Below are 25,538 nucleotides of genomic sequence, written 5' to 3'. Positions count from 1 at the left end.
TTATATTGAGACTTCATCTGATGTTGTGTGTTTTCAGATGTGGTGAAGCTCCACTCTTATTTGTAGACACATGTCATGGGAACTGAAGTGGCCATCAGGTTGTGGAAAACTGCTGCACATGGACTAATCTTATGTTTGATACTAAGGATCTCTCTACTGTCCCAGGAAACTACAAACAAACCCAGCTCCCTAAGAAGCATATTCATGTCATGCATGTTGCAGTCACACGCATGTATTCTGTCTATGCTTCACATCCTAGGTTAATGCCTTAAAATGTAATGTAAAGAAACCCTTCATTCTTGACTCAGGGCTTCGGAAATGCCAGTACTATGTACATTTGCTTTAAGTTATGCTGCAAAAAGCGGCAATTGATGGTGGGTGGAGAAGAAGCAGTACAGTAACTAGTAGGAATATTTTAGGGGCTTTTTGCTGCCTTCCTTGCAGCGGCACATTCTGCTCTTTATATTGTTAGCCTCTCTTGTTTTGGATGTGTGTTGGTGAACTTGAGATATGAGTCAACCTCCAAGGCTGTGCACAGGAAAAGATGCCTTCCTGAATACCCTTCCAGAGCTTATAAATTCCTCTCTTTTCCTCCCTTTAGCCAAGGAACATACAGGGGTTCTGAGTCAGCATCTGCTGTCTCAAGACAAAACATACAAGATCCTGTGGGCTTGCAGTAAGGCACAGACATGCATACCAATACCTTGGAAACCTGGCAGGCATATGTGCCTTCCCTTATTGTTCCTGTGATCCCTGGATTGCTGCCCGCAGATTTCAAGGGCTTAGGGGCCTGCCTGTTCCCGGCAAGAATGTTAGTTGGCAGCAGGGGAGGTAGTAGCGGATGGAAAACACTGAGGCTGAAAGGCAACAGGGTTTTTTTGATGTTCTTTTGTTCTTTCTTTTTATGAGAGCATAGGATAATTTAAAGTTATGGATATATATGAAATATAGGTAAAATTAAAAACAAATTAAAATGTTAAGATAATTGGACTGTTTTTGTCTAGAAGCAAGTGACTTTGATAGTGTTATCTTGGGCATTTACTAGCTAATATCATGATCATTATCATCCTAGAACTGCAGAGCTAGAAGAGACCCTATGGATCATCAAGTCCAGACTTTCAAGGATGGACAGCAGGGAATTGAACTCCCAACCTCTGGCTTTGCAGTCAGATACCTAAACTGCAGTAGTGCAGTGAAGCTCACAACCTGTTTGATCCTGATCGGTTCACGTAGCCAGTTGACTCAGCCTTCGATCCATCTGAGTTTGGTAAAATGAGTACCCAGCTTGCTGAGATACTCATAATTATTCCTTGCATAATTATGTTGTAAACTACCCAGGAAGTGCTCTAGCACTGTGGGGCAGTATAGAAGTTGGAACAACCACAACATATTGTGTTCTTTAGTTGACGGATACACATAGACACAAGTAAAGACAGATAGAGAGGATGTGGGTTAAAAGTCTGTATCTATAGGGTGCTATTCCTGGAGATGGGATGAGATAACACTTGTTTGTTTTTCTTCCCTGTTTTAATGCCCTTCCCAGAGTTTCCCCTGAACAGGCCAGAAATCCTAAAGCAGCATTCATTTGTCTGGCAGAGCAGAAAAACAAGATGGGGACATTGACGAGCTATCTTTAGCTTCCCGCTTTGCTCTGTAGGCTTCTCTTGGCGCTAAACTGAAGTGTGTTCTTTGATTAATGTTCCCTGTTACTATAAAAAGCATCTTGTCATCATCAGTAGGGGGCACAGATGTAACTTGATACACTTGAGAATATGTGCAAATAAGATTTCTGAGAAGAAAACCTCTAATCTGTATTCTGGAATGGTTGATCTAGAATAATGGTCAGGGCCTAGTAATGTATCTACTGTACAGGTCTCGCATCAGCTCCATATCTCAGTAAGGGTGTCTTTCTTTACCTCAGAAGAACTACCCACATAATTGTTCGTACAAAGGAGTGGCTCATACTTTCCATAGACATGGTTGCTGTTATGTCCAGTCATGTCACTTCCAGTTTATGGTGACCCTGTACGTTGGTCACCACCGAAAGTGCTATCATCAAGAACTCTAGTCAGGTCTTGCAAAATTAAGACTGCCATTTTCTTTATTGTATCCCTTCGTCTTCCTCTTTTCCTTCTGCCTTCTGCTTTTCCCAATGTTAATTGCCTTTTCCAGTTCTGTACCTTTGTTGGCATGAATCAGCTTTTAGTCCCAAAGTGTGAATCAGGATCAAGCCATAATCAGGTCATATTTCCATGTTATGTAATACCATTTGGGCTGCATAAAAAATTAATAATTACTTATAATTATGAATTCGATCATCTTTTCTGCTTTTCACAGACAGCTCAGTGTGGTCTGTTGTGCTAGTTGTTTTTAACTGTTGGCGACCTGATATTTTAGATTCCAGTTCCCACTACCCTGACCTGACCATTGGTGACAGACTTCTGGGAGATGAAGTACATAATTTCTGAAGGGCCAGAAGTTTAAAACAGCTGTGTTATCATACCACTAACTAACTGGTTATGGATAAACTTATGCTTGATGTCAGCTGCTACTCAAATCAGCACAAATATGTGTAGGTTTCTGGCTTGGTCACATGTTTGCATGAAAACTATTATTTGTGTATTGCTGCATGTAGGGAGCATCCAGTTGTAGATTTCCATGAAGTTGCAACACTAATTTGGATCCGTTGCCTTTGTCAAAACAGCAGCAATTTCAGTTTTACACAAGCGGGAGCTCCTTCTGAGGAGGCCAGGCTGTCTGTTTAGAAAAGTACACTTTTTCTCCACATCTGGAGGATAGACGTTTCTATGAGGACTGCTGTCCTCACGAATGTGCCCTTATCATCTAAGCAACACCCAAGGGAGCTGCTTGCTCATTGCTTGATGTGAGCTTAAATAATGAGACGGACACACTGTGGGCGATTGCATGGCAAAGAAAACACCAGAGAGCACTGACACATTGGAATGGCAAGAAGGATAAGCTGTGAAAGTTTACTTTGGCTTATCCTGTGCCAGGAGCATGAAAAACAAACTGGCAAGAATCTGAAGAAGTTGGATGTGAGCTAAGGCCTCCCCTCAGTTCCAGTAAAAATACGTTTTTTTAAAAAAATCACTTTGGCTTATAGGAGTTGTGCTGTTGTGGTTGAAACTGTAGTCTCTGTCCACATCTGCCTAGGGATGCTATATGATGCTCTCATCCTTCATTTATTTATTTATTTATTTATTTATTCGGTTTTTACCCCGCCCCTCTAGACAACGTCTACTCGGGGCGGCTTACATCAGTTAAAACAAGTTAAAAATATATATAAAATGCATTTATACTAAATTAGTACTAAACAAAAGGTTTCCAAGATGGTGGTATACCAAAAAAAAAAAGATAGAGAAAGAGAAAAGGAAAATGACTTAATTGACTAGGGGGTAGGCCTGTTTAAACAACCACGTTTTTAATTGGCTTTGAAAACCAAAAGCGGGGGTAAGGATCGTTGCATATAATATTAAAGACAGGCTCCACTAATGGATATAGATAGACATGAATACTGATGGGAAGAGTTGATATGAAATGTTGGCATGAGATTGTGGTGGATTAATAACATGCCGTCTAGGTTGTGTTGTTCTTATATAGATTTTAAAAGACTTTCACTAAGTAGAATGGGATGATGTTCCTTTACCTGGAATTTAGAGCAGAAACACAGCCTTAGATACACCCAGCGCTTCTTGAAGCATTCTGGAAACAATTTGAAATGCTCACATTGACTTTTCAAAAATGTGTTAATGTAATCCTCTTGTGACTCCTTGTATTTATAGTCGGAAGCTACCTGTGTGTTGATAACTTTCTGCTTCATGTTCCCATCCCCAGTCTTGGAGAAGTTACTCTTTTTACTTCAAGCCGCAGAATCCTCCAGCAGACATAGCCACTTGCTTTTCTGGCTGGTGACTTCTAGAGCTTGTAATTAAAGAGAGTAACTTTTCCAGGTTCTCCTCCCTCCCTGTGAAGGCACTTATTGTGGTAGCTTTGAAAGTTTGGAACTCTGTAGAGGATTTTAGCCTAACTTTTGGCTGACAGGACAAAATAGCCCTCTTCCAGAAGGGAGGCCCCATTTAATGTCAGCATTATGAATAAGAAAGTTTCTGCCATTAGAAAAGAGTGTTACTGATATTTAGTATTTATGCCTTGCTTTTAATATTTGCCTGTTTTTCTTGTTGCTGCAAAGGAGAGCTTGGCAGGACTGTGTATTGATTTGCACTGCAGTCATTTGGTTTCTGTAACCTGTATGAACTATGCAAAACAGGCACATGTGAATATTTTGTTTATTTTTCATAATTACCCTGCTGCTAACTATGGGGAGCTGTGCAAAGGAATGAAAGCATTTTTCCTGACTATTGCAGATGTTGCTGTCTGTTTCTAATATTCTCCACATTCAGATGTACCTTTGGAGCCTTAAGGTCTATAATTTCAGTCTTTTTGACAAAACGAAGAGCTGAAATTTTCCAAGGTTGTGCTGTGTATATAACCCAGTCGTTTTGAGGAGCTGTGTTTTGTAGCAGACTGAGTGGGTCATAGCATGCTTTGTTTTGGCAGCATTCATGAAGGCTCCTCTCTTTGGTAGTTCCCTTTTCACATGTGAGGGCTGGGTTTTTTTTTTTAAATCCTTCTCCAGGTACTGTAGGGGGTGTTGAAAGAGTGTTAACATCAGTTGTGTATTAGCTTCCCTACTAAGTGCATGTTAGCAAGAGCTAAATCTGGACATTGCTGCATTCTTGGACTGCAGTGTTCATCAGCTTCGTGTTAATGATTTTTGTGATTTCTATTTAAGTCTATGAATAAAATGCCTACTTTCCTTCTTTGCTCCCTGGAACGGCGAAGTGGCTTTGGGGATGAGCAGTATTAAAACATCAGACAAAACCTTATGACACACTGTGAATTAAAGCTGTCTTCTCTGCTTGAAAATGCGAAGGCGCATGGACAGTTGCCTTGATACACATTCTACACATGTTGGTCTATCTCAGTGTTGTCAGCACTGAATGCCACCCAGCAGGTTGTCTTTATTTCAAGTAGGGATCTTAGGCCTCTCTGGAGATGCCAGGAATTAAACTGTGTGCTAAAATTGTATTTACCTCAAAGAAGGTTTACTTTTCAACTTCTGGAACCATTTTCGAAATAATTTCTTTTTAAAAGTATAGCTATTAAATTTCTGGTTAAAAGCTTCATGTTTGAAGTTGAATGGTTGGAAGAAATTGTTCCCTCTAATAATAATGAACTTGGTTCACCTCAAAATAGTTCCATAGACTCTCAAGGAACACGCTTGCATGCCTTACACAGGTGGGAAGGAAAATATAGAAATTCTGGATTTCTCCTAATCAAGTGGACAGCTCTCACATCTGCTCTGGGAAGAGGAAAAGGAGAGTGTTTAAAAGAAACAGGAGCCAGCCAGGCAATGTGTGTCTGTGGTTGAAGTCAATTGAACCATGAAATGATTCATTGCTAATTGAAGAGTGAAAAAGGGGAAAAGGAAATTGTATTAGTCCCAAACACATGCATGTTGTGTGTCTCTCTGTGTGGCTGGGCATACGTGTGGCCCTGAAAGTTTTGATCAGCAATTCCACCAGCTCCAACCAGGATAAGCAATGATGAAGAATCATGGGACTTGTTCTACAGCATCTGCAAACTCACATATGCCTTAGCACTTCCCTAATTGTGCAAGTGATCGAAGTACATTGGGTTAAGGCTGTTAGCCATGAGGTTAAAACGTGTGCCCATTCCTTTAACTTTCCTTTAAAATTAAAGTTCCTAATTCTTACGACTCAGAGGATAGAATTGCAAGTGTCTGAATAATTCTTTGTGAAACCTTGTAGGTGGTGAAAAAAATATGAGGGCCTAATTTCCTGTTGATTGGCCATGTTGGCTGAGGGATTCTGGGAGTTGTAGTCCAGAGATGTACTTTTTCTGAGCTTTGTAAACTGGAATGGTCCATCAGTCTGTTTATACTGTAGTTATTTATAGATGTTGACAATAGTCATTATATTCCACCCTCTATGAGGGAGTTAAAGAGCTACAGTATATGGGAATTGGCTTAAGTTACAATGCTTTTAGCCACCGCTTGAATCTCTCTAGGTTTTAAGATCTTTGGAGGAAGACATTTTCTTAGTTCCATCACTCTCATAAGCACCTCCGGTGAGGACATAGGAAGAGGACCTCTTCAACAGCTGCTTCCAGGCTGTGGAAGTCCCTTTTGAGAGAGGGTACTTTGAACCCTCCTTGTTGTCCTTCTGCTGGCAGACAGAGACCCTACCTGTTAGGCATGCTTTTGGTGATTGAACAGACTTTAATGGAGGATAGTGTACATTCTGCTTTTTCTGTTGTCCTTTTCCATTGTTTTAGGTCAGTAGTTATTTTATAAATATGATAATATGTTTAAGATAATTTTAATGTTATCACTTGTTGTGGTTTGTAGCTGTATATCTGGTTTCTTCTTCTTTTACTGTTTTGTAAGCCGACTTGGATTCCTAAATTAGGAGGAAGATGAGATGTGAAGTTAACAAGTGGATGTGTAGATTCAGTGACCTCTTTCTTTTGCTTTTCTAGATTCATAATCCATATGGATTAAACCCAGTAATTGTTGATGAGCAAAACAGCAAGAAGACCGGCAGACTGGAAGGGGACAGCCGCCAACCTGTCAAGAAGGGCCGGCGGCTAAGCTGGAAGCATGGAAGAAAGGAATAAGGAGAAGGTGAACCAAGCCCATGTCCTTTTTGACCGATTTGTTCAGGCTTCAACCTGCAAAGGGACTCTCAAAGCCTTCCAGGACCTTTGTGATTATCTAGAATTGAAGCCCAAGGACTACCGTACTTTCTACCACAAGCTCAAATCCAAGCTTAATTACTGGAAAGCCAAAGCCCTTTGGGCCAAGTTGGATAAGAGAGGCTGCCACAAAGACTTCAAGAAGGGGAAAGTATGCGCCAACACAAAGGTGGGCATTGGAGAACCAGTGTGCATGAAATTTACTAATGATTATGAAAAATGTCTTTCATACAGTGTGCAATTATATGAAGTGGAATTACGGCCATTAGCTGTTACAGGTATTTCTGTTATGGCTCTTAGCAATCATTCCCTTGCTACAGTAGCTTGAACAATAAGCAGAGTATGATATACAGTTGAGCTATACAAAGTGTTGCACCTGGTGGTGCATTGAACTAAAACTTCCCATAGGTTCAAGTGGGAGTACCTGGAATTCCATGCTAAAACCTGTATCTTGGTTACTTAATCATTGTAATGCTTCTTTCTGGTGGTGATTTAATTTTACCTAGCAGTTCAGAAACCTGAAACCTCAAATAACTACAGCAGCAGGTGTGTAAATTTAGGATTGTTGGCTTTATGAAGATTTGAAATTATCAGCATACATGCATACTAACCAGTTAGTTTCACTGTCCAGATAAGAAGTTAGAGCCATCACAGGCATTTTATATTGTTTAATGAAACTATTACAGTATAGTATTTTTATTTAAGACATTTTAAGTTTTACTAAGTTATAAAGTGATGCTCAGAAACTGGTGTAGCAGCCCTTAATTACAGACCTGTGTTTCTAGAAGGAGAATAGATGGTACCCAAAATTGGAGTTTGGGGACTTCAGAGCTTTATATCTGAGCAGTGAAGAATCAGTTGCAATTCCCTGCATTGTGTGTTCTTTATGTCTTACTGCATTCAAGTTGGTATTTGGGTTCCTCTGCCCCTGTGGTACCTGAAAAATATTAGTTACAAACTACCAAGTGTTTTCTCCTTGATAATGGACCTGGATTATAATTTAGGTAAGGCCATAAGTGGTTCAGGAATGCCTGTACCTCACATCTTATAGACCAATAGAATTGACAGGGTGATGGGCCATTTTTTAGGGACGTTAAGTGTTTAGGATTATCTACAGTGCAGACTATAAAACAGAGTTGTCACTAGCCAGTTCCTCCACTCTTTCAAAGGCCTATGCTCTTTCTATTGCAAAATGTAATGCTTTAATGATAGCAACAAAAATGCAATTTTCCCTTTAAATTCCTTGCTCTGTCAACAAAATTTGGGAGCAAAGCCACAGATTTAGCCAAACACCTCTTTAGAATAGATGTTTAGAATTAAGATTGCCAGAAGAAATATCAACAACCTTCAATATGCAGATGATACCACTCCGATGGCACAAAGTGAGGAGGAATTAAAGAACCTCTTAATGGGGGTGAAAGAGGAGAGTGCAAAAATGGTCTGGAGCTCAACATCAAAAAATAAAAAAAACCTTAAGATCATGGCACTAGTCCCATCACCTCCTGGCAAATAGAAGGGGAAGATATAGAGGCAATGACAGATTTTGCTTTTTTTGGATCCATGATCACTGCAGATGGTGATCCTCGTGGCGCATGCAGAAGGAGCCTCGTGGCACAGTGGTTAAACCGCTGTACTGCAGCTAAAACTGTGCTCACGACCTGGGGTTCAAATCCCAGGTAGCCGGCTCAAGGTTGACTCAGCCTTCTATCCTTCCGAGGTCGATAAAATGAGTACCCAGCTTGCTGGGGGGGCAATGTGTAGCCTGCATAATTAAATTGTAAACCGCCCAGAGAGTGCTTGAAGCGCTATGGGGCGGTATATAAGCAGCACGCTTTGCTTTGCTTTGCTATGGTGACAGCAGCCACAAAATTCAAAGACACCTGCTTCTTGGGAGGAAAGCAATGACAAACCTTGACAGCATCTTAAAAAGCAGAGACATCACCTTGCCAACAAAAGTCCACATAGTCAAAGCTATGGTTTTTCCTGTAGTGATATATGGAAGGGAGAGCTGAACCAGAAAGAAAGCTGACCGCCAAAGAATTGATGCTTTTGAATTGTGGTGCTGGAGGAGACTCTTGAGAGTCCCCTGGACTGCAAGGACGACAAACCTATCCATTTTGAAGGAAATCAACCTTGGGTGTTCACTGGAAGGACAGATTCTGAAGCTGTGACTCCAATACTTTGGCCATCTCATGAGAAGAGAAGACTCCCTGGAAAAGACCCTGATGTTGAGGAAGTGTGAGGGCAAGAGGAGAAGGGGACAACAGAGGATGCGATGGTTGGACAGTGTCATTGAAGCGACCAACATGAATTTGACCCAACTCTGGGAGGCAGTGGAAGACAGGAGGGCCTGGTGTGCATGGGGTCACGAAGAGTCGGACACGACTGAACAACAACAGAATAGATGTTGCCACTTCAAAAGAAAATGCAGTGGTGCCTTGCTTCGACAATTGCTTCGCATAACAACGAATTCGCTTTACGATGAAGTTTTTGGAGCAATCTTGTGCTTCATTTAACAATGTTTCCTATGGGCAGTTTTCGCTTTACGATGTTAGGGACCTTGCTTCGCAAGACGATTAAATTTTAGGTCCCTGTTTTTCGCTTTACCATGTTTTTGACAGCTTGGTGTTGCTTCGCTATACTAGTCTTTTAATGGTCTCTGTTTCGTTAGATGGCTGTCTTCGCTTGGGAACCTCGTTTCGCTTAATGATGTTTCCTATGGCAATTTTCGCTTTACGATGACAATCTGTTCCCATTGGAACGGATTATAAGGTTTTCAGTGCATTTCAATGGGAAAACGTGTTTTGCAAGATGATGTTTTCTCTTAATAGCGATTTTCGTGGAACAAATTAACATTGTCTTGTGAGGCACCACTGTATACACCTTCTGCTGAAGCCAGTTATCATTTCCGGGAGGCTTCGGACCCAGCTGCATGTGCTCCCCTATATGCCTTGTTTCAAATTGTATGTAATCATTCTTCTTCGTGGCCTCTGCGAATCCACACAACTGGGTTGTTCTTTACCTGCACAGGACCTCTTGGAAGTTTCTAGAGCTTAAAGACAGGTGATTAGTAGGACGTTCCCAGTTGTGCGGATTCATAGAGGACCACTAGAAGAACCATGGTTACAGGTAGGTAACCTCTATTTCTAAAAATCATTATGTTTTGTTTGTGCTGCTGTTTTATTGCCAAATATTGGGGTGACTGGGATTAACAGTATGGCCTTCTGACTCTTGAAAGTTTCCACAATTGCTAAACATCTTTAGTAGTTCACTTTCATTATTTTCAAGGTAAGCTATCATCTTGGTGTGTGAGTTTGTTTTGTTAAATAATTGATTTATCCTGCTTACATCTTCTCGATTGGAAATTTGTTGCAAGGTCCCTATTAATTCTTCTCCTCCACATATACTTTCTGTTTTCACCCAAGGAATGCACAGGCTGTTTGGGAGGAAGAACTACCAGTCGGTCGTAACATTCTCTTTATTTTGATACTGTGCCAACTTAGTAGTAGATCTTATCCTTTTTAAAAACTGCTTTTGATCTTGATCTAGAAAGTCTTATTCCTCCTAGCAAGTTATCTGCTAGTTGTTCTTACTTGTTTTTCAAGAAATAACTAATAAATAATTCACTTCAGTGTGTATGTAGCAGTACGTTGGAAGACAGAGAAGCCACTGGCAGCTAGTTTCTCATTCATTTCTTCTGTCTGCAGAACATTATGTTCCTAAGATTAATACAGTTCACAGTGTACTTTGCAAGTTCCATCTCTCATCTTTTGATACCCTGGCTTTATCTTTTATCTTTTTTTCTGTCCTGACTGTTTGGTGGCTTGGTGTTCTCACTTTTCAATATAAATATGTGAGTTGAAATAATAAATTGGATTAAGATTTCCAGCTGTAGCTACAGCATGATTCCTCTTTTACTGAGCCACTCCTTTGACATAATTACTGTAATGCTAGCCTCATATAGGGGTTGATATAAATATTTATGAGGATTATTATTTATCATTTATCCTGTTCGTATTCTGCCCTTCCTCAGAGGATTGTGGGATGAAAATGTGGGTATCTGTTCTTCCCCAGTGTGTTCTTGCAGCACTGTCCATGTTCAAACAATGCAGTAAGCCATTAGTTTGGTTGTTGAAGGTTTTTTGGGCTGTTTGGCTGTGTTCTGGTGTAGTGTGTGGGATAGCTGAGTATTTGTAGCTCTGTTGTACACCACCAGTCATTATGTTAGACTACACAGGGAAGCCATTGGAATCCACAAACGTCAGCACAGCTCAACAAAAAAGAAGAAAGTCTGAAACGCAACAAAGCCTGTCCTGGCTCCCAGCACTGAAAAATACAGCCTGCAAAAAGGTCAATGAACTGTACCCAGCCACAAGGACTGGTGATCACTGCACACAAAAGACTAGCTAACAACATCAGTCACAGTGACAGATAATCTCCCCCCCTTATCACAGCGATATACCCATGACCAAAAAAACCCTGATCACCATAATCACCCAATCTCCCGAAAAGGACAAAAAGCTGATCCCACAGCTACAAATACTCAACTATCCCACACACTATACAGACAGAGTTCTAACTCCTGTCCTCTGAAGATGCCGGCCACAGAGACTGATAAAACATCAGGACGAAAAACCTCAAGAACACAGCCAAATAGCCTGAGAAACCTACAACAGCCATTGGATCCCGGCCGTGAAAGCCTTCGAGAATACAAGCAATTGGATGACAGTTTGTTTTCCCATTTCTAGTATGTTTCTCTGTCATCTCTTTTGTCAGCTTCTGCTTCAAAGTGGGCAGCTGGGGAAACAAAATAGGAACAAGCCAGAGTTCTGAGTTTGTACAAATCATGATTTAAAGAAGCTAGGGTTCATCAGCCAACAACCAACTAGTTTTTGATTGTGATTTGTGTCTGGCTAACAAGCCATAATTTGTTTATAGGGAAAGTCTTGAGACACAGTGAAAAGACAAAATTTAGCAAACACAACCTGGTTTCCTGTTTTGTGTGCATGAATGAATGAATGAATTAATTAATTAATTAATTTAATTTAATTTAATTTAATTTAATTTAATTTAATTTAATTTAATTTAATTTAATTTATACCCTGCCCATCTGGTCGACTGACTACTCTGGGTGGCTGTCAGAGGAGGATGAGAAAGACCAAGAATATTCAGAGGATGACCCAGTGAGTTTATTGGCCATGACTTGGTCCACGCATGTAGCAGAAAACATAATATAATTTGATGATTGTAGAATAAAATATTACTCCACGTTCAACTTCTTGTCAAATAGTTTTTTCCTCAGGTCTTTCATTTGAATCAGTGTTCTTTCTGATTTGATTGTGCCACATTTCAATGTTTCTAGACTGGAAAAGCTTGTCCACTGAGTTTTGGAAGGATTTACTGTACATTCCCATCTGCTGTGTTGGAATGGACTTCTAATGGGGTTTTAAAAGCAAGTATAGGACAGCAGTATAACTCTTTCCCCTTCAAAACATAGCTAAGGATATCCCTTCTCCTCACATGCAATATGGCCATAGATTCCGTATTTGGCTACAGGGATGATACAATTGCTTCTGCTTGATTCCTTGGTTTACATCAGAAGCTCTTACAGAGGAACTGGTTTAGGGATGGATGGAGGAGCTGCAAAAACATTGTTTTGAGTACTGAGAAGGAGTGGTTTTATTCAGCACTTGCTGCCTGAGATACTTTAGTTGGAAATGAATGTGAAGGATTTACCTTTTGACCTACTGTGTGCCGGGTTTGTGCTACACCACTAAGCTATGGACTTTTCTATAAATATTCCAGTGTCAAATACAGGTTGATGGACACACCATGTCTAGAGGTCCCAAGTATCAATTTTGTGGATTTGTAGCTAGACAGAAACAATGCAAGTCAGAGAGAGAGAGAGAGAGAGAGAGAGTGGCAGAAGGGAGGTTATTTTGCAAAACAAGTGGGGTGTTCAGGCATATAATTTGCCTGATTTAGTTCATCAAGACCATCCCATATGGGAAATGAACATGGCTGTGATACAAATTTAAAGAGACCTCTGAGAATAACTTGTTTTGTTTCACTTCTTTTAACATTCACTTAAATCAGACCTGGGCAAAGTGCGGCCTGAGGGCCACATACGGCCCGCGAGCCGCTCCTGTCCGGCCTGCGGACAGTTTTGAACATCAAAATCATTTCTAGCTTTTTGTCTAAAGTTGATCAGTTGCTTATTTTTAACATACCGCAAAAAAACTCTTTTAGTATTTGTGAAGATTAATAAGTTTAAAATAAAAACAATCATAACATCACTGTTTCATTTTATTTTTAAGTAAAGTTGGTTCAGCCCCCAAACACAGTTCAAATTTTTCACGTGCCCCCCCCTATAGAAATTAATTGCCCACCGCTGACTTAAATGCTATTCCTGTAGTCAAAACTGTAGAAAGTGTTTCTCTGTGGTACAGGACTCCGTTAAATATCTTGTAGGCATTGTTAAAGGTTCTTTTGCATTTCAAGGTATGTGAGGGACGAACAGATTCTGCCCCCCCCCTTTCTTTTGTCCCCCCCCCCCCTTGCTGGCTTCACAGGTTTAATTGAAAAGTCCTTTTCATACCAAGGCTTGTTTTCTTCTCTTTCAGTGTCTCATCATCGGGGCTGGACCTTGTGGCCTTCGAACAGCCATCGACCTCTCCTTTCTCGGGGCAAAGGTGGTGGTAGTGGAAAAGCGTGATGCCTTCTCCCGCAACAATGTTCTGCACTTGTGGCCATTTACGATCCATGACTTGCGAGGCCTTGGCGCCAAAAAATTCTATGGCAAATTCTGTGCAGGAGCCATCGACCATATCAGTAGGTGGCCACCATCCTTGCTGATCATAGTAAACGTCTATAAAAACGGAGGGGAAAGAAGCAGATGTGACGATTTCTATGTGTGAGACTTGAAATAGCAAATTATTCTTGCTAATGCTAGGTAACTCAGTGTTTGCTGGCTTGCCCATACTTAGGTTAGGAGTAGAGCAAGAATGGGCAAGTTATAAAGAACGTTTCCATTAACAGGAGTAAAGTAAGAAATGCCATTTTAAAAATCTCCTGTCCTCATTGTTTGCCGTTTTTCTGTGCTACAGGTATTCGTCAGCTTCAGTTGATACTCTTGAAAGTCGCCTTAATCCTCGGGGTTGAAATCCATGTCAATGTGGAATTTCAGGGGCTTGTCTACCCTCCTGAGGACCAGGAGAATGAGAGTAAGTGAAACTGAAAAGTTCTTAATGAGTGATGGAGAAGGTTTGTATCACTCTGTAGGTGATGCCCTACGGGTTCTTCTGTTATGGTAGCAGAATGTGTGCTGCATCTACAGAAGTGTTTGCAATAATATGTGTCATAGGGCAGTAGTGTGTTAGCAGATAGTGATGGGCATAATTCCAACTTGTAGTTCCAACTAGAGATGGACTATTCATACCCTGGGGATACAAATACAAATTACAACACCACAGGTGCCACAGAGGTCCATTCCTTCCCCCAGAACCAGATGGTCCACTTATTATTTGCCATGCATCATGCTTGTCTGTCATTGTCAGCATCACGCTAGTCACGGAAGTACCAAGCCAGTGCTTCCCTGCCTCCCTGCGCAGCTAACCACTTCAGCGAGGAGACAGGATGAAGATTCTCCCCACTCAACCATTAAGCGGTTGGCTGTGCGGGGAGGCGGGGAAGCATCGGCTGGGCTACTTCCATGATGTCAACAATGACGCAGCAACCAGTGAGTGGACCAGCTATTTATGGGGGAAGAGAACAGACCTCCATGGCACCTGCAGCACTGCTATTTGTATTTGTATCCCCAGGAACCTGTTTTACATCTCTAGTTCCAACCAAAGTAGGCCCATTGAATTAGGTAGTGAATAGCAAGTGAACACAATATACATCCTATGATTCAGTGAGTCTAGTAGGGTCTACCATGCTGGATTGAGGCCATGGTCATTTATGTGCAGTACAATGTTATCTGAATCTCTTTGTATCAATCTGTAATACCTTTGCAGATCACTTGGTAATAAACGGTTTTTCTACAGGGATAGGTTGGCGTGCCCAAGTTCACCCAAAAACTCATCCGGTGTCAGAATATGAGTTCGATGTGATCATTGGAGGAGATGGAAGGCGCAACACTTTGGAAGGTAACTGTTGTGACTGTCGTTGGCCTTGTACGATCACTTCCTCTATTCCCAATCTGGCATACTCGAGGGATATTAATTCCCACCAATTCCAATTTATACAGCCATTGGTGAATGATAGGGCTTGTATCCAACATATTTGGACAGCCCCGGATTGGGAAGAGTGCTCTGATCTGTGCTCATCCTTGTTCCTTCCCAATGTCTTACTTGCAGTTCCTCCAGAGGGCATGCCATTCAACTTAATCTGTTGGAAATAGGAAACATGTTTTGGTGGTTAGAGGAATGTGTTTTACAAACACAAATCAGTGAATTATTTTGTTGGCATCAGCAGTTTAAAACATATAGGAAGAGCTAAAAATTTGGAGTGCCATTGCTAGCTAAGACAGACAGTACCGGGCTTAGGTGAAGTATGTTTTGACTCCGTACAGGTATAAGGAAGTCATGTATGTTCATAAGCACTAAATTGCTCAAGCCAATTAATTGCTTTGTATCATTGTGTCACAGTATTTTCTTACTTAGAAACATCTGACCAGCTGCTATGAAAACTAAATTTTTGGTAGCTTTGTATGATTTGGCATACAACACTTGGATTTGATTCATTAAGCTATAACTTAGAAAAGCTCATATTGCAGTATATTTCTTGATCCATAAGGTGCTCTTTGGACAGAGAAAAATGGGTTGTCTGTTCTTATGGAACTTTAAAGAGGTCAGTGGATCATACCGAAGATACAAACACATGGCAAGGGCTTATGTTTTTCCTCCCTACCCATGCGAAGAGGAGAATTTTATTACACATTACCACCTAGTCCAAAGATCCAGTGAAGAACAGAAGTGGAAAAACTCTACTTGTTATGTGGGCAGATACTGTACATGCCCAACACACTGTCTGTCACAATAATGCATGCGGTCATAAATTTCCATTTCACACTCCTTTCTCTATTCAGCCATAGTTTTTAGGACAAAGGTACGGTAATTGCAGGAGAGGATTTAAGGAATTGCACTAAGCAAATGACTGTCATGTGAAAGGAGAATATTCATCCCTGTTTTCTTATGCACTTAGTGAAATAAATCTATCTGCCTCATCTTATAGTGTATACCAGAAGTAGATTGTTAATTCTGTCATACAGATAGAAATGGGTTGTTCAGAAGCAGCATTAATCTTTTTAAATTGATTGCTTTTTTAATTTTATTGATTTATATACAGTCCAATACTTGTGATGCACTGTACAGTACTGGGCAGTTAAGAATTAAAAATCAAATTCATAAAATTCAAAATCTGGATGGTGCCACATTTTCATAAGGAATTGGCAGGGTACGAGATGGAAGTAATTAAATGTGGTAGTGCTGTTTTTGTTTGTTGTGACAGAATAAAGCCCTGTGTCTCATGTTCTGATCAGTTTTTTCTCCTCCCCTTTTAAAATAATGGTTGTTCCCCCAGACCTCTTTTAGCATTTGAGCCTCCTGACCCTTTAAATATTTTTAATGAGCCCTCTTATCTGGCTGAACCTAAGGTTTATTGGCATAAATGTGATATCTGTTCTGTAGGTTTTCGCCGAAAAGAGTTTCGTGGCAAGCTGGCTATTGCCATCACAGCAAACTTCATCAACCGCAATACGACAGCGGAAGCCAAAGTTGAAGAGATCAGTGGTGTGGCCTTCATATTTAACCAGAAATTTTTCCAGGATCTGCGAGAAGCTACAGGTTGGTGAAAGTGGTCCATGGATGAAAACATGGCTCATCTGCCTGCAACATTGGTGTCTCCTCCTCTCATGATTTTCTTGTACTACTTAAAGATGGCTTCTAGTGGAAGTTGAGAGTTCTTGTGGTCACAGGCAACACTCCAAATTGTTTTGATAGCGATGTTTCTGGGGCACATAGCGTGTCCCCATAGCCTGCATGTAGTTAGAGGATGGAACAGCAACAGCTTTCTATTGTTTCTTTTCATAGTGAGTTATTCTCATGGGAATCTTCTATTTGTGACCATAAATCAGTCTTCTACTTAACTGTGCCCAAACGATGAGATTGCTTCTGTCTTTGCAATGTCTCCCTTTCTGATATTGAAATTCATTACACAGTACCGCGTTTCCTGCTCACTGCAACTGCACAAGTAATTGCTCAGCCTCTGGGAAGTATGTCATTTGTGTGTCCCTAAACATGGCATCACAAATAACTAAATTGGTGGAATACTTCAGATATTCTCCTCAAATCCCGGTCTCTGGGGATTGCTGCTGGGAATTAGAAGCCAACATGTCTAGTGTGCAGCCAATGGTAAAGATGGTTCTATAGCATTCTTGATTCCTCTAAAATTGTGCATAAAATTGAACTAGATGCTTCACAGAGAACTGAAGTACTAGGATGGTGTTTATTCACAGGATCTCTTTGAAAGGGAGTTAGGCCAGTGTACTGCTGCAGAGTTAGATACCTCATCCTGTTACTCACTGTGATTGGCTATCATATTTGGTGGTCCTGCTCAGGGGCGCCACTTGAATACAAAGTGTGAGTATTTAAATCAGTCCTAAGCACTGATGATGCTGGAGGAGACTCTTGAGAGTCCCCTGGACTGCAAGGACAACAAACCTACCCATTTTGAAAGAAATCAACCTTGAGTGCTCACTGGAAGGACAGATCCTGAAGCTGAGGCTCCAATACTTTGGCCATCTGATGAGAAGAGAAGACTCCCTGGAAAAGACCCTGATGTTGGGAAAGTGTGAAGGCAAGAGGAGAAGGGGACGACAGAGGACGATATGGTTGGACAGTGTCATTGAAGCTACCAACATGAATTTGACCCAACTCTGAGAGGCAGTGGAAGAGAGAAGGGCCTGGCATGCTCTGGTCCATGGGGTCACGAAGAGTTGGACATGACTTAACGACAAAACAACAACAAAGCACTCTTACTTAGAAATAAAGTTCTTCTGTGGCATTGTGCTACCTCATGAGTGCACCAACTATTTTCCTCTTGAATCCATCCTTAATTGTTAAGATTTCTCTGAATCTTAATCCTAATTTAGAAGATTTCCTACAAAAGGTCATCACCAGAGCTCACTCAGTAATATGATCAGAATTCAAGGATTGGTCCAGCTGTTTAATAGGAGGCCAGAGCTTAACATCCCTTTATCTCTTGCTGTACTTTTTAATGCTGTTTTGTTGTGGACTTGAAATAAAGACGCCTTTATATACGTGGCAACCTGATCCTCTGTGAATTGCATCTCCTTCCCTGTGGCTTCTGGAATCATGTCCACTGTTGTAGTATCCTTAAACTCCATCTTTGGATAGTTAGACCTTGTGAGCTTTATTTTGAATTATCTTTAGAACAAGGAGAACAGAATGGCTAAATTGATCTGTATTTAATGTATTCGCGAAGGCTTTCACGGCCGGGATCTAATGGTTGTTGTGGGTTTTTCGGGCTCTTTGGCCATGTTCTGAAGGTTGTTCTTCCTAACGTTTCGCCAGTCTCTGTGGCCGGCATCTTCAGAGGACAGCAAATTTGCTGTCCTCTGAAGATGCCGGCCACAGAGAATGGCGAAACGTTAGGAAGAACAACCTTCAGAACATGGCCAAAGAGCCCGAAAAACCCACAATAACCATGATCTGTATTTCTTTCTCCCTCTCTCTCCCATATATCTATAGAACTGGTATAGTAGAGTTGGTTGGAATGCTTTGCTGTGGAGCCAGGGTAGACTGTTTAAACCCCACTGTGCATTGTAAGAGAAAGGCCAGATGAGATTACCCAAAGCATGAATGGCTGATGGGGTTACATGCGCTGTTAACTAGTGTGGCCTTGGGCAACTGCACAGTCCTAGACTGCCACCAGAAGGAGGGGCTGATTAACCACTTCTGAGTAACTTATATTTAGAAAACTCTGGGTTGAACTGAGGGCAGATAATTCTTGTTGTTATATATTATCAGTATGTTACAGCACTATTGGTAGTGGTGGTGAACAGAGTTTTCTAGCTCATTTTGTTCCCTTATGTTCTTCTCTTTGTAACAGAGGTAGTTTATACTCTTTTGTGTTTTCCTTGCTTCCAATTTAGGCATTGATCTGGAGAATATTGTCTACTACAAAGATGACACCCACTATTTTGTCATGACCGCCAAAAAGCAGAGCTTACTGGATAAAGGAGTAATATTACATGTGAGTGTGGCATCTGCTGAACGAAGGTCTTAGATTCATTTTAAAAAAGGGCAAGAACTTGTAGTATCAGCTGACTAGTTGTGTGGGCCTTGGTTTCTGTATTTATTGAGAGATGAGTTGTAAGGTCAAGAAGAATATGTTCTAATTCTCTATGTCATGTAATACTTCTGATATTTGTTGGGAGAGGAAGTGTAAGGTCAAGAGCAATGCATCCCAATTCATTTAATACTTTTTTCAGCATTCAGTTTTGATCACTGGGATCCTGAATTCATTGTTTTGGTGGTGCTACAATTATTTATGTATCTCTTTTTGCTTCAATAATTGGTTTCCCCCGGAAACAAGTGCACAGTGGCGCACACAGCTGTCTCCTTAAAATAATCCTGTCAGGTTGAGTGAAAGTATGAGAGGACCAATGTCATCCAGTGAGTTTCATGGCTCATAAGTGCTAGTTCTACACCAACAGTAATACCACACTGGCAGGTGTGGTCATTTCTGTATTTGCCCATTGGTATCTGACATCCTTATTCATCAGGGACGGGTAGTTCAGGAGGTCTGTGTGCTTTGAAGCCTGGACTCATAGTATTTGGACTCTGGCAGCCCTGAAGAAATTAAGTTAGAGTATAATGAACTTTTTTTTTTGCTTCTGCGGGGAGAGTTTTCTCTTCCGTGGAAAGCCATATATGCAAGCTGAATGGCTGGTGATTTATGGCAACAGTAAAGAGAACGAGGTGAGAAACAAAGGCGAGTGGACAACTGCCCCCATACACAGTTTTCCTCCATAAAACTTTACATCTCCACTAGGAAAGAAGTGTCATCTGGTTTGGATTTCATGCCGCCTGATGTGTTTGTGGTTTACTTTTTCAGGCGGTGGTTTTTAGCTGCCCTGTTTTCATGATGAGGAAGGATGGAAGAATGAATATTTCAAAATATTTAGATAAATAAATGTGCTTATGAGGCTGTCCTAGTTCTATCATTATATTGCTGTAATGCAGACTGTTAGGCTGACTTGTTCTTGGCTTTGACGTTAGTGTTTTGGGATTGTATTCAACTCAGACAGAGTTTACTGTTTAATACAGTATTACGTTGAAGCAAAGAGAGATCTGCAGCAGCCAGATCATGAAACTAGAAGATTTTGGAAAATTAAATCGTCCAGACGTTGTTGCTCTAAACAGGAGCTAGTTGCACCTGTATCTAAAACTCCCATAAGAGTGACACAGGAACATGGAAAACTGCCTTAAATAGGATCAGGCCTTTGACCTGTCTCGATTTTTGTTGTCTACACTGGCTGTGCATGCTTTCAGATAGGTTTATTTTGTGGCCCTATGTGGAGGTTCCAGCCCTCTACCACTAAGATGTGGTCCCTTTCTAATACCTTTGAAAGAGAAGTACAGCTGTTTTGAAAAGAAGTACAGCTTAGGTCTTAGTGGCAGTAGATGGTGTATGCATCATGTCTGTTTCACCACTATGTCACTGAAGAGTCTCGGTAAATGGGCTCTGCTGCATTGTAGGTTGAATCATTTCCCGTGAAACAAAAAAAAAAGATATATAAAGTGCAGCTGCAGGGGAATTTTTTTTCTTTTCTGCCACATGTATATCCCCATCACTGTGTTAGTTAAGTTTTATTATACGGTCATGGACCCAAAAATTCAAAGATAAAAAACATAATATGAGATATAAGGAGTAAGTCAGAGTAAATCACCGTGTTGCTCGGACAGTTTTCTAAGTAATATGAATAAGAGGTACTGTTGAAGTCATAGGAAGTGTTCTGACCCATAGTGGGAAATGTTATTTTATTTCATTCATTCATTCATTTGAATTATATCCCGCTATCTAGACTTGCGACCACTCTAGGCAGTTAGCATGGAAGATAATCAGTTGGACTCAATGCCTGATTTTACCTTGCATATCAATATTGTATGCTGCAGAAGTGCATTCCCACCAGATCTTGGAAGAGTTGGTTTTCTGGACTGAAACTCTATGACTATGATAAGGGGAATTCTAGGTATGCTACTGTGAAAAAATAATTATACCAAGTTCTGATCTACATTCACCTGGACAATTCTTATCCAAACTCTCTTATGCCCTATTTCTGCTGTGGAGCTTATAATAGCTTAGAAATGGCTCCTAAATGTTTTCCCATCTAGACTGCTTCTGAGGCCTGCTTAACTTCATCAGTTGGGCATGCCTTGTGTATTTCAGATGATTTCACAGGGTCGTAAATGATCTTGTTTTCTTACCTGACAGGACTACACAGACACGGAACTACTGCTTTCTCGGGAGAATGTAGATCAGGAGGCTCTGCTCAACTATGCCAGGGAAGCAGCTGATTTTTCAACTAATCAGCAGCTGCCATCGCTGGACTTCGCCATTAACCACTATGGGCAACCTGATGTGGCCATGTTTGACTTCACATGCATGTATGCCTCAGAGAATGCGGCCATGGTTCGGGAAGTGAACGGCCACCAGTTGCTCGTGGCATTGGTGGGAGATAGTTTGCTAGAGGTTTGTCCTTTTCATGACTTACACTTTTAACTCTTCCATGTTTTTATGCCTTTACAATTATATTCCACTGTGAGGCTGCACAGTAATGACTGATTTGGTATTATTATTATTGAAGTCTTCAGTCATACATGTGGCATTTCATGCCAAGTGAACATTACAATGCATTTTTCTGCATGTGGGGCTGGTAGTTGAATACTGTTGCAGCTCTTATATTTGCGGATTATCATCGTCTAGCAAGGCACCACTATTGCATGTGTATTGAAGACGTGGCTTTTAGGAATGTAGATCTTGAGGGTGGATGGTCCTTCCATCAGTGGTTTGGGTGACTCCCTTTCTTTTGGGGGTTGACCCTCACCGCAAAGAGTTCGCAGCTTGGGGATACATCTGGACCCAGCGCTTACCATGGAAACCCAGGTAGCGTCCGTGGTCCGTTCCGCCTATTTTCACCTATGGCGGATTGCCCAGCTGTGACCACATCTTGATGGAGGGGGCCCTCACTACTCTTGTCCATGCTCTCGTAATCTTGAGATTAGACCATTGTAACACACTCTACGTGGGGCTGCCTTTGGGATTGATGTGGAAACTTCAAATGGTGCAAAATGCAGCAGCCAGTGGGGTGAGGAAATGTATTAGCATATCTTCCCCACCCTGGCTGCTTTGCATTGGTTGCCCATATGTTTCTGCATTGATTTCAAAGTATTAATGATGACGTATAAAGCCCTAAATGGTTTGGGACCGCGATACCTGGCTGATCGCCTTCTCCCACCCAGGTCTACCCCAATTACTCAACAAAGCCAGCAGGGACAGCTGAGGGCCCTTATGCCGAGAGAGGTCCGGAAGGAAAGAACAAGAAACCGGGCCTTCTCGGCAGTGGCTCCTCAGCTGTGGAACACTCTCCCAACGGAAATCCGCCTGTTTCCCTTGCTGGGTGTTTTTAAAAGCCATTTAAAAACTTGGGTCTTTAGGCAGGCGTTCCCTCCAGTCAATTAATTGATCTTTGTTTGTCAATTTTCCCGTCTTGATAATGTATGTATGCATCAGTTAGTGGGTTTTTATCATTATGTATGTTATGTTATTTTATTGTATTTTATCACTTATGTAAGCTGCCCCGAGTAGACTTTGTTTAGAGGAGTGGGGTATAAGTCCAAATAAAGTAAAAAAAAGTAAAGTATCTGAAAAACAATGGCAGATTACAAAGAAGCTTTCTTTCTTTCTTTTACTTCCTTCAACAGGAGAATGAAAAGATGCTTCCTTTTATAGAGCCTGTATTGGGCATAAAACAACTGTTAGTAGTCTGTAGCTGATTTTAATTAAACATTTTGCTTCAGGAAGCTATTCTAGAAGCTTAGGGAATAGGTGAACATGGAAATCTCCGTACCGTTGCATTAGATGCTGGTCTTTTGGGGGCACAGTCTTTCAATATATCAACTTCTTCTGTATTCCCATAAAGGTTATTCCTTTCTTTTCTTCCCCCCCCCCCCCCCCCGCCTTCCATTGATCCCTTCTATGGTTGCTTCCAGCCATTCTGGCCAATGGGAACTGGAATAGCCAGGGGCTTTCTTGCTGCCATGGACTCTGCTTGGATGGTACGAAGCTGGTCGTTGGGAGCGAGCCCTTTGGAGGTTCTTGCAGAAAGGTAATGAAATGGCTTTGTGTATGTCTTTTGACTCCAGATTATAAGGAGGTGCGGAAATTTTGCCCAGTAGCTCCTGTTGTTTATTTACTAATTTTGTACAATTTCACCAAGGTTTTATGTGTGCAGAAAGATCAGCCTACTAAAAATATTCTAATAATAATTTAGAGGCTTTTCATCCCATTCTACAAGGAACACAGAGTGGCTTAAGGGGATTAAATAAAATACAAGGTACGGCCTTTATCGTGTGTTAGGCCAAGATTGGAGAAACTGATCATTCAAATGTTGTTGAATCTCGGACTCCTCTTTGAAGAGATCTGGAGAATCACAGTTGCCTATTCCCTCCTTAGACAAATCAAAATATAGCTGGCAGCTATTACCTTACTCCTTAATAGGAGATATGTTTTTGCTTTTTGTTGAAAGTAAAAAGTTAATTTTCTGCTTCTGGGCCTAGCCAGCTAGCTCGTAAGGGATCGCTTGAAGCCTAAATAACGTTAGTTAAATGCAAGAATGCCTTCAAATATATAAGATTTGGGGGGGGGGGGGAGAAAATTATTAAGAAAAAATAAACATAGCCGTGTTGGTCCACAAACAAACTCAGATCTGTAGTTAAACCAATACATTTACTGTAATTAATTGCTGTGCCATAAAAGTTATATGATGGCAATGCAGCATGCATGTTTTATAACTTCAGCAATTAAACTATGATCAGCAATTGCCATAGACTGTGAAGAAGTAGAACATGAGATATGAGCTTCAGTCACTAATGATAGAATGAGTCACCAGGCTTATAAAAGAAGAGAGGTAACCTTTTGATGTGGGGTTCTTTTCTGTTTAGACTCTGTTAATGAACATCAGCTGTTTTAGCTCCTTCTTTCTATGGAGGTTAGAGGTGACCCATATTGCCTTCTTGACCTTCAGTCCCTATTAACTCCTTGCACTTCCTTCTAATTTGGCTAAATGAACAGGACAGAAATCTTTAACCGTGCTGCTAATGTTTCCCTTCATATGCAGTGACCATATCCTTGAGTGTATTTTGATACACTTGGGAACCTGTCTCGGACCACTTGAACAGATATCAGACTGGCTTATAAGAAAATGAATCTTAGATATGGGAATACTGTATATGTATTGGAGGTAGGAGGGAATGTATGTTGACAGGAGTTACATATCAGACTGGCTCTGCCAAATCTTTTATATAATGAAAACTGGAAGATCTCTGTTTACGAAATACAAGGAATTTCAATGCCTCTTTTCCCCCCTAGAGAGAGTATCTACAGGTTGCTGCCGCAGACCACCCCAGAGAATGTGAGCAAAAATTTCAGCCAGTATAGCATCGATCCCGCCACGCGGTATCCAAATATCAGTGTCAACTTCCTGCGGCCAAGTCAGGTAATTACTTCAATCCTGAGCTTTTCTGCAATACTTCATTTAATACGAATCCTTAAAGTGTTTTCATCTCTGGTTATCTATTTTCTCTATCTTAGAACAGATTTGGGACAGATTGCTGCAAAAGTAGAGGTGTCGTGGTTTTGGATGGATAGACATTGCAAAAATAGAATGAGTCAAGTTAGAAATCGGAAATATGGGATGGTAGTGTGTAGAACTCTGGCTAGGCAGAGTTGTGTTTGCATGTGAACAACTGCACAGTTATATGGTATTGATGAAAAGCTAGTAGCTCAGAAGCTATGAACAAAGTATGCCAAACAAATCAGAGAGAGGTGGGTTGAATGACACCATGTGCAAATGAAGTAAAATAGATAATTATGCGAAGAAGGAAAGACAAAAGTGTTGTACCTACAACTATTGGTGTTCCAGATCACTTGAGATTAAAACTAACGTATGTTGATGCAGCACATAAGTTAAATTGGCTTCTCCTAATTCTTGCACCAAGTTTTCATAATTTTGCAATGTATGTACAGTATAATTAAATTATTTTAGACATTTATGTACTACTTTTTCTACATTCAGAACAGAATAAAATGTAAAACTATTGTTAAATAATATCAGGATGCCACAATAAAACAATGTAATCTGCTAACCACAAGCACAGGACAGAATCAACCCAAACCTTATCTCAAAAGAGAAGTGCTGAATTCCAGCAAGGGTGTTAAATAATGCTTGAGTATATTATAAATAATAGAGTGTGCTATATTTGTATCCTTCCATTTTGTCCAATGATTTCTAGTTGATGAGGGCAGACATCAAATTGGGATGGAAATGAATTTTTGAGTATGGTGTAGAATTTTTTTTCTTAGGATCTAAGCTCCCTGAAATACTGTCTACTTCCCATCTTGGTATTTTTGGTGGCTAGCAGATTATTGCAGAG

At 40.8% G+C, this 25,538-nt stretch overlaps 1 protein-coding gene across 31 annotated transcripts in view; it reads left to right on the top strand.

Annotated features, from left to right (window-relative positions):
• Positions 1-25,538, top strand: part of MICAL3 (microtubule associated monooxygenase, calponin and LIM domain containing 3) — a 267,041-nt gene that overhangs the window by 117,713 nt on the left and 123,790 nt on the right. For all 31 annotated transcript variants that reach the window (XR_013536785.1, XR_013536784.1, XR_013536782.1 and 28 more), the window contains exons 2-10: positions 6,583-6,967; positions 13,422-13,629; positions 13,905-14,021; positions 14,844-14,945; positions 16,488-16,643; positions 18,974-19,074; positions 21,319-21,576; positions 23,097-23,212; positions 24,475-24,601. Coding sequence is in view for 27 of the 31 variants with exons in the window: in XM_078376343.1 (XP_078232469.1) it covers positions 6,704-6,967; positions 13,422-13,629; positions 13,905-14,021; positions 14,844-14,945; positions 16,488-16,643; positions 18,974-19,074; positions 21,319-21,576; positions 23,097-23,212; positions 24,475-24,601 (1,449 nt within the window). In the remaining 4 variants the exon portion in view is untranslated. The remainder of the gene's footprint in view (positions 1-6,582; positions 6,968-13,421; positions 13,630-13,904; positions 14,022-14,843; positions 14,946-16,487; positions 16,644-18,973; positions 19,075-21,318; positions 21,577-23,096; positions 23,213-24,474; positions 24,602-25,538) is intronic.

This window comes from Pogona vitticeps, chromosome 5 (assembly GCF_051106095.1).
Source record: "Pogona vitticeps strain Pit_001003342236 chromosome 5, PviZW2.1, whole genome shotgun sequence".
In the NCBI taxonomy this organism is placed as follows: Eukaryota; Metazoa; Chordata; class Lepidosauria; order Squamata; family Agamidae; genus Pogona; species Pogona vitticeps.
The sequence above is the reverse complement of the archived record's forward strand: the minus strand, read 5'-3'. Positions and strand labels throughout refer to the sequence as shown.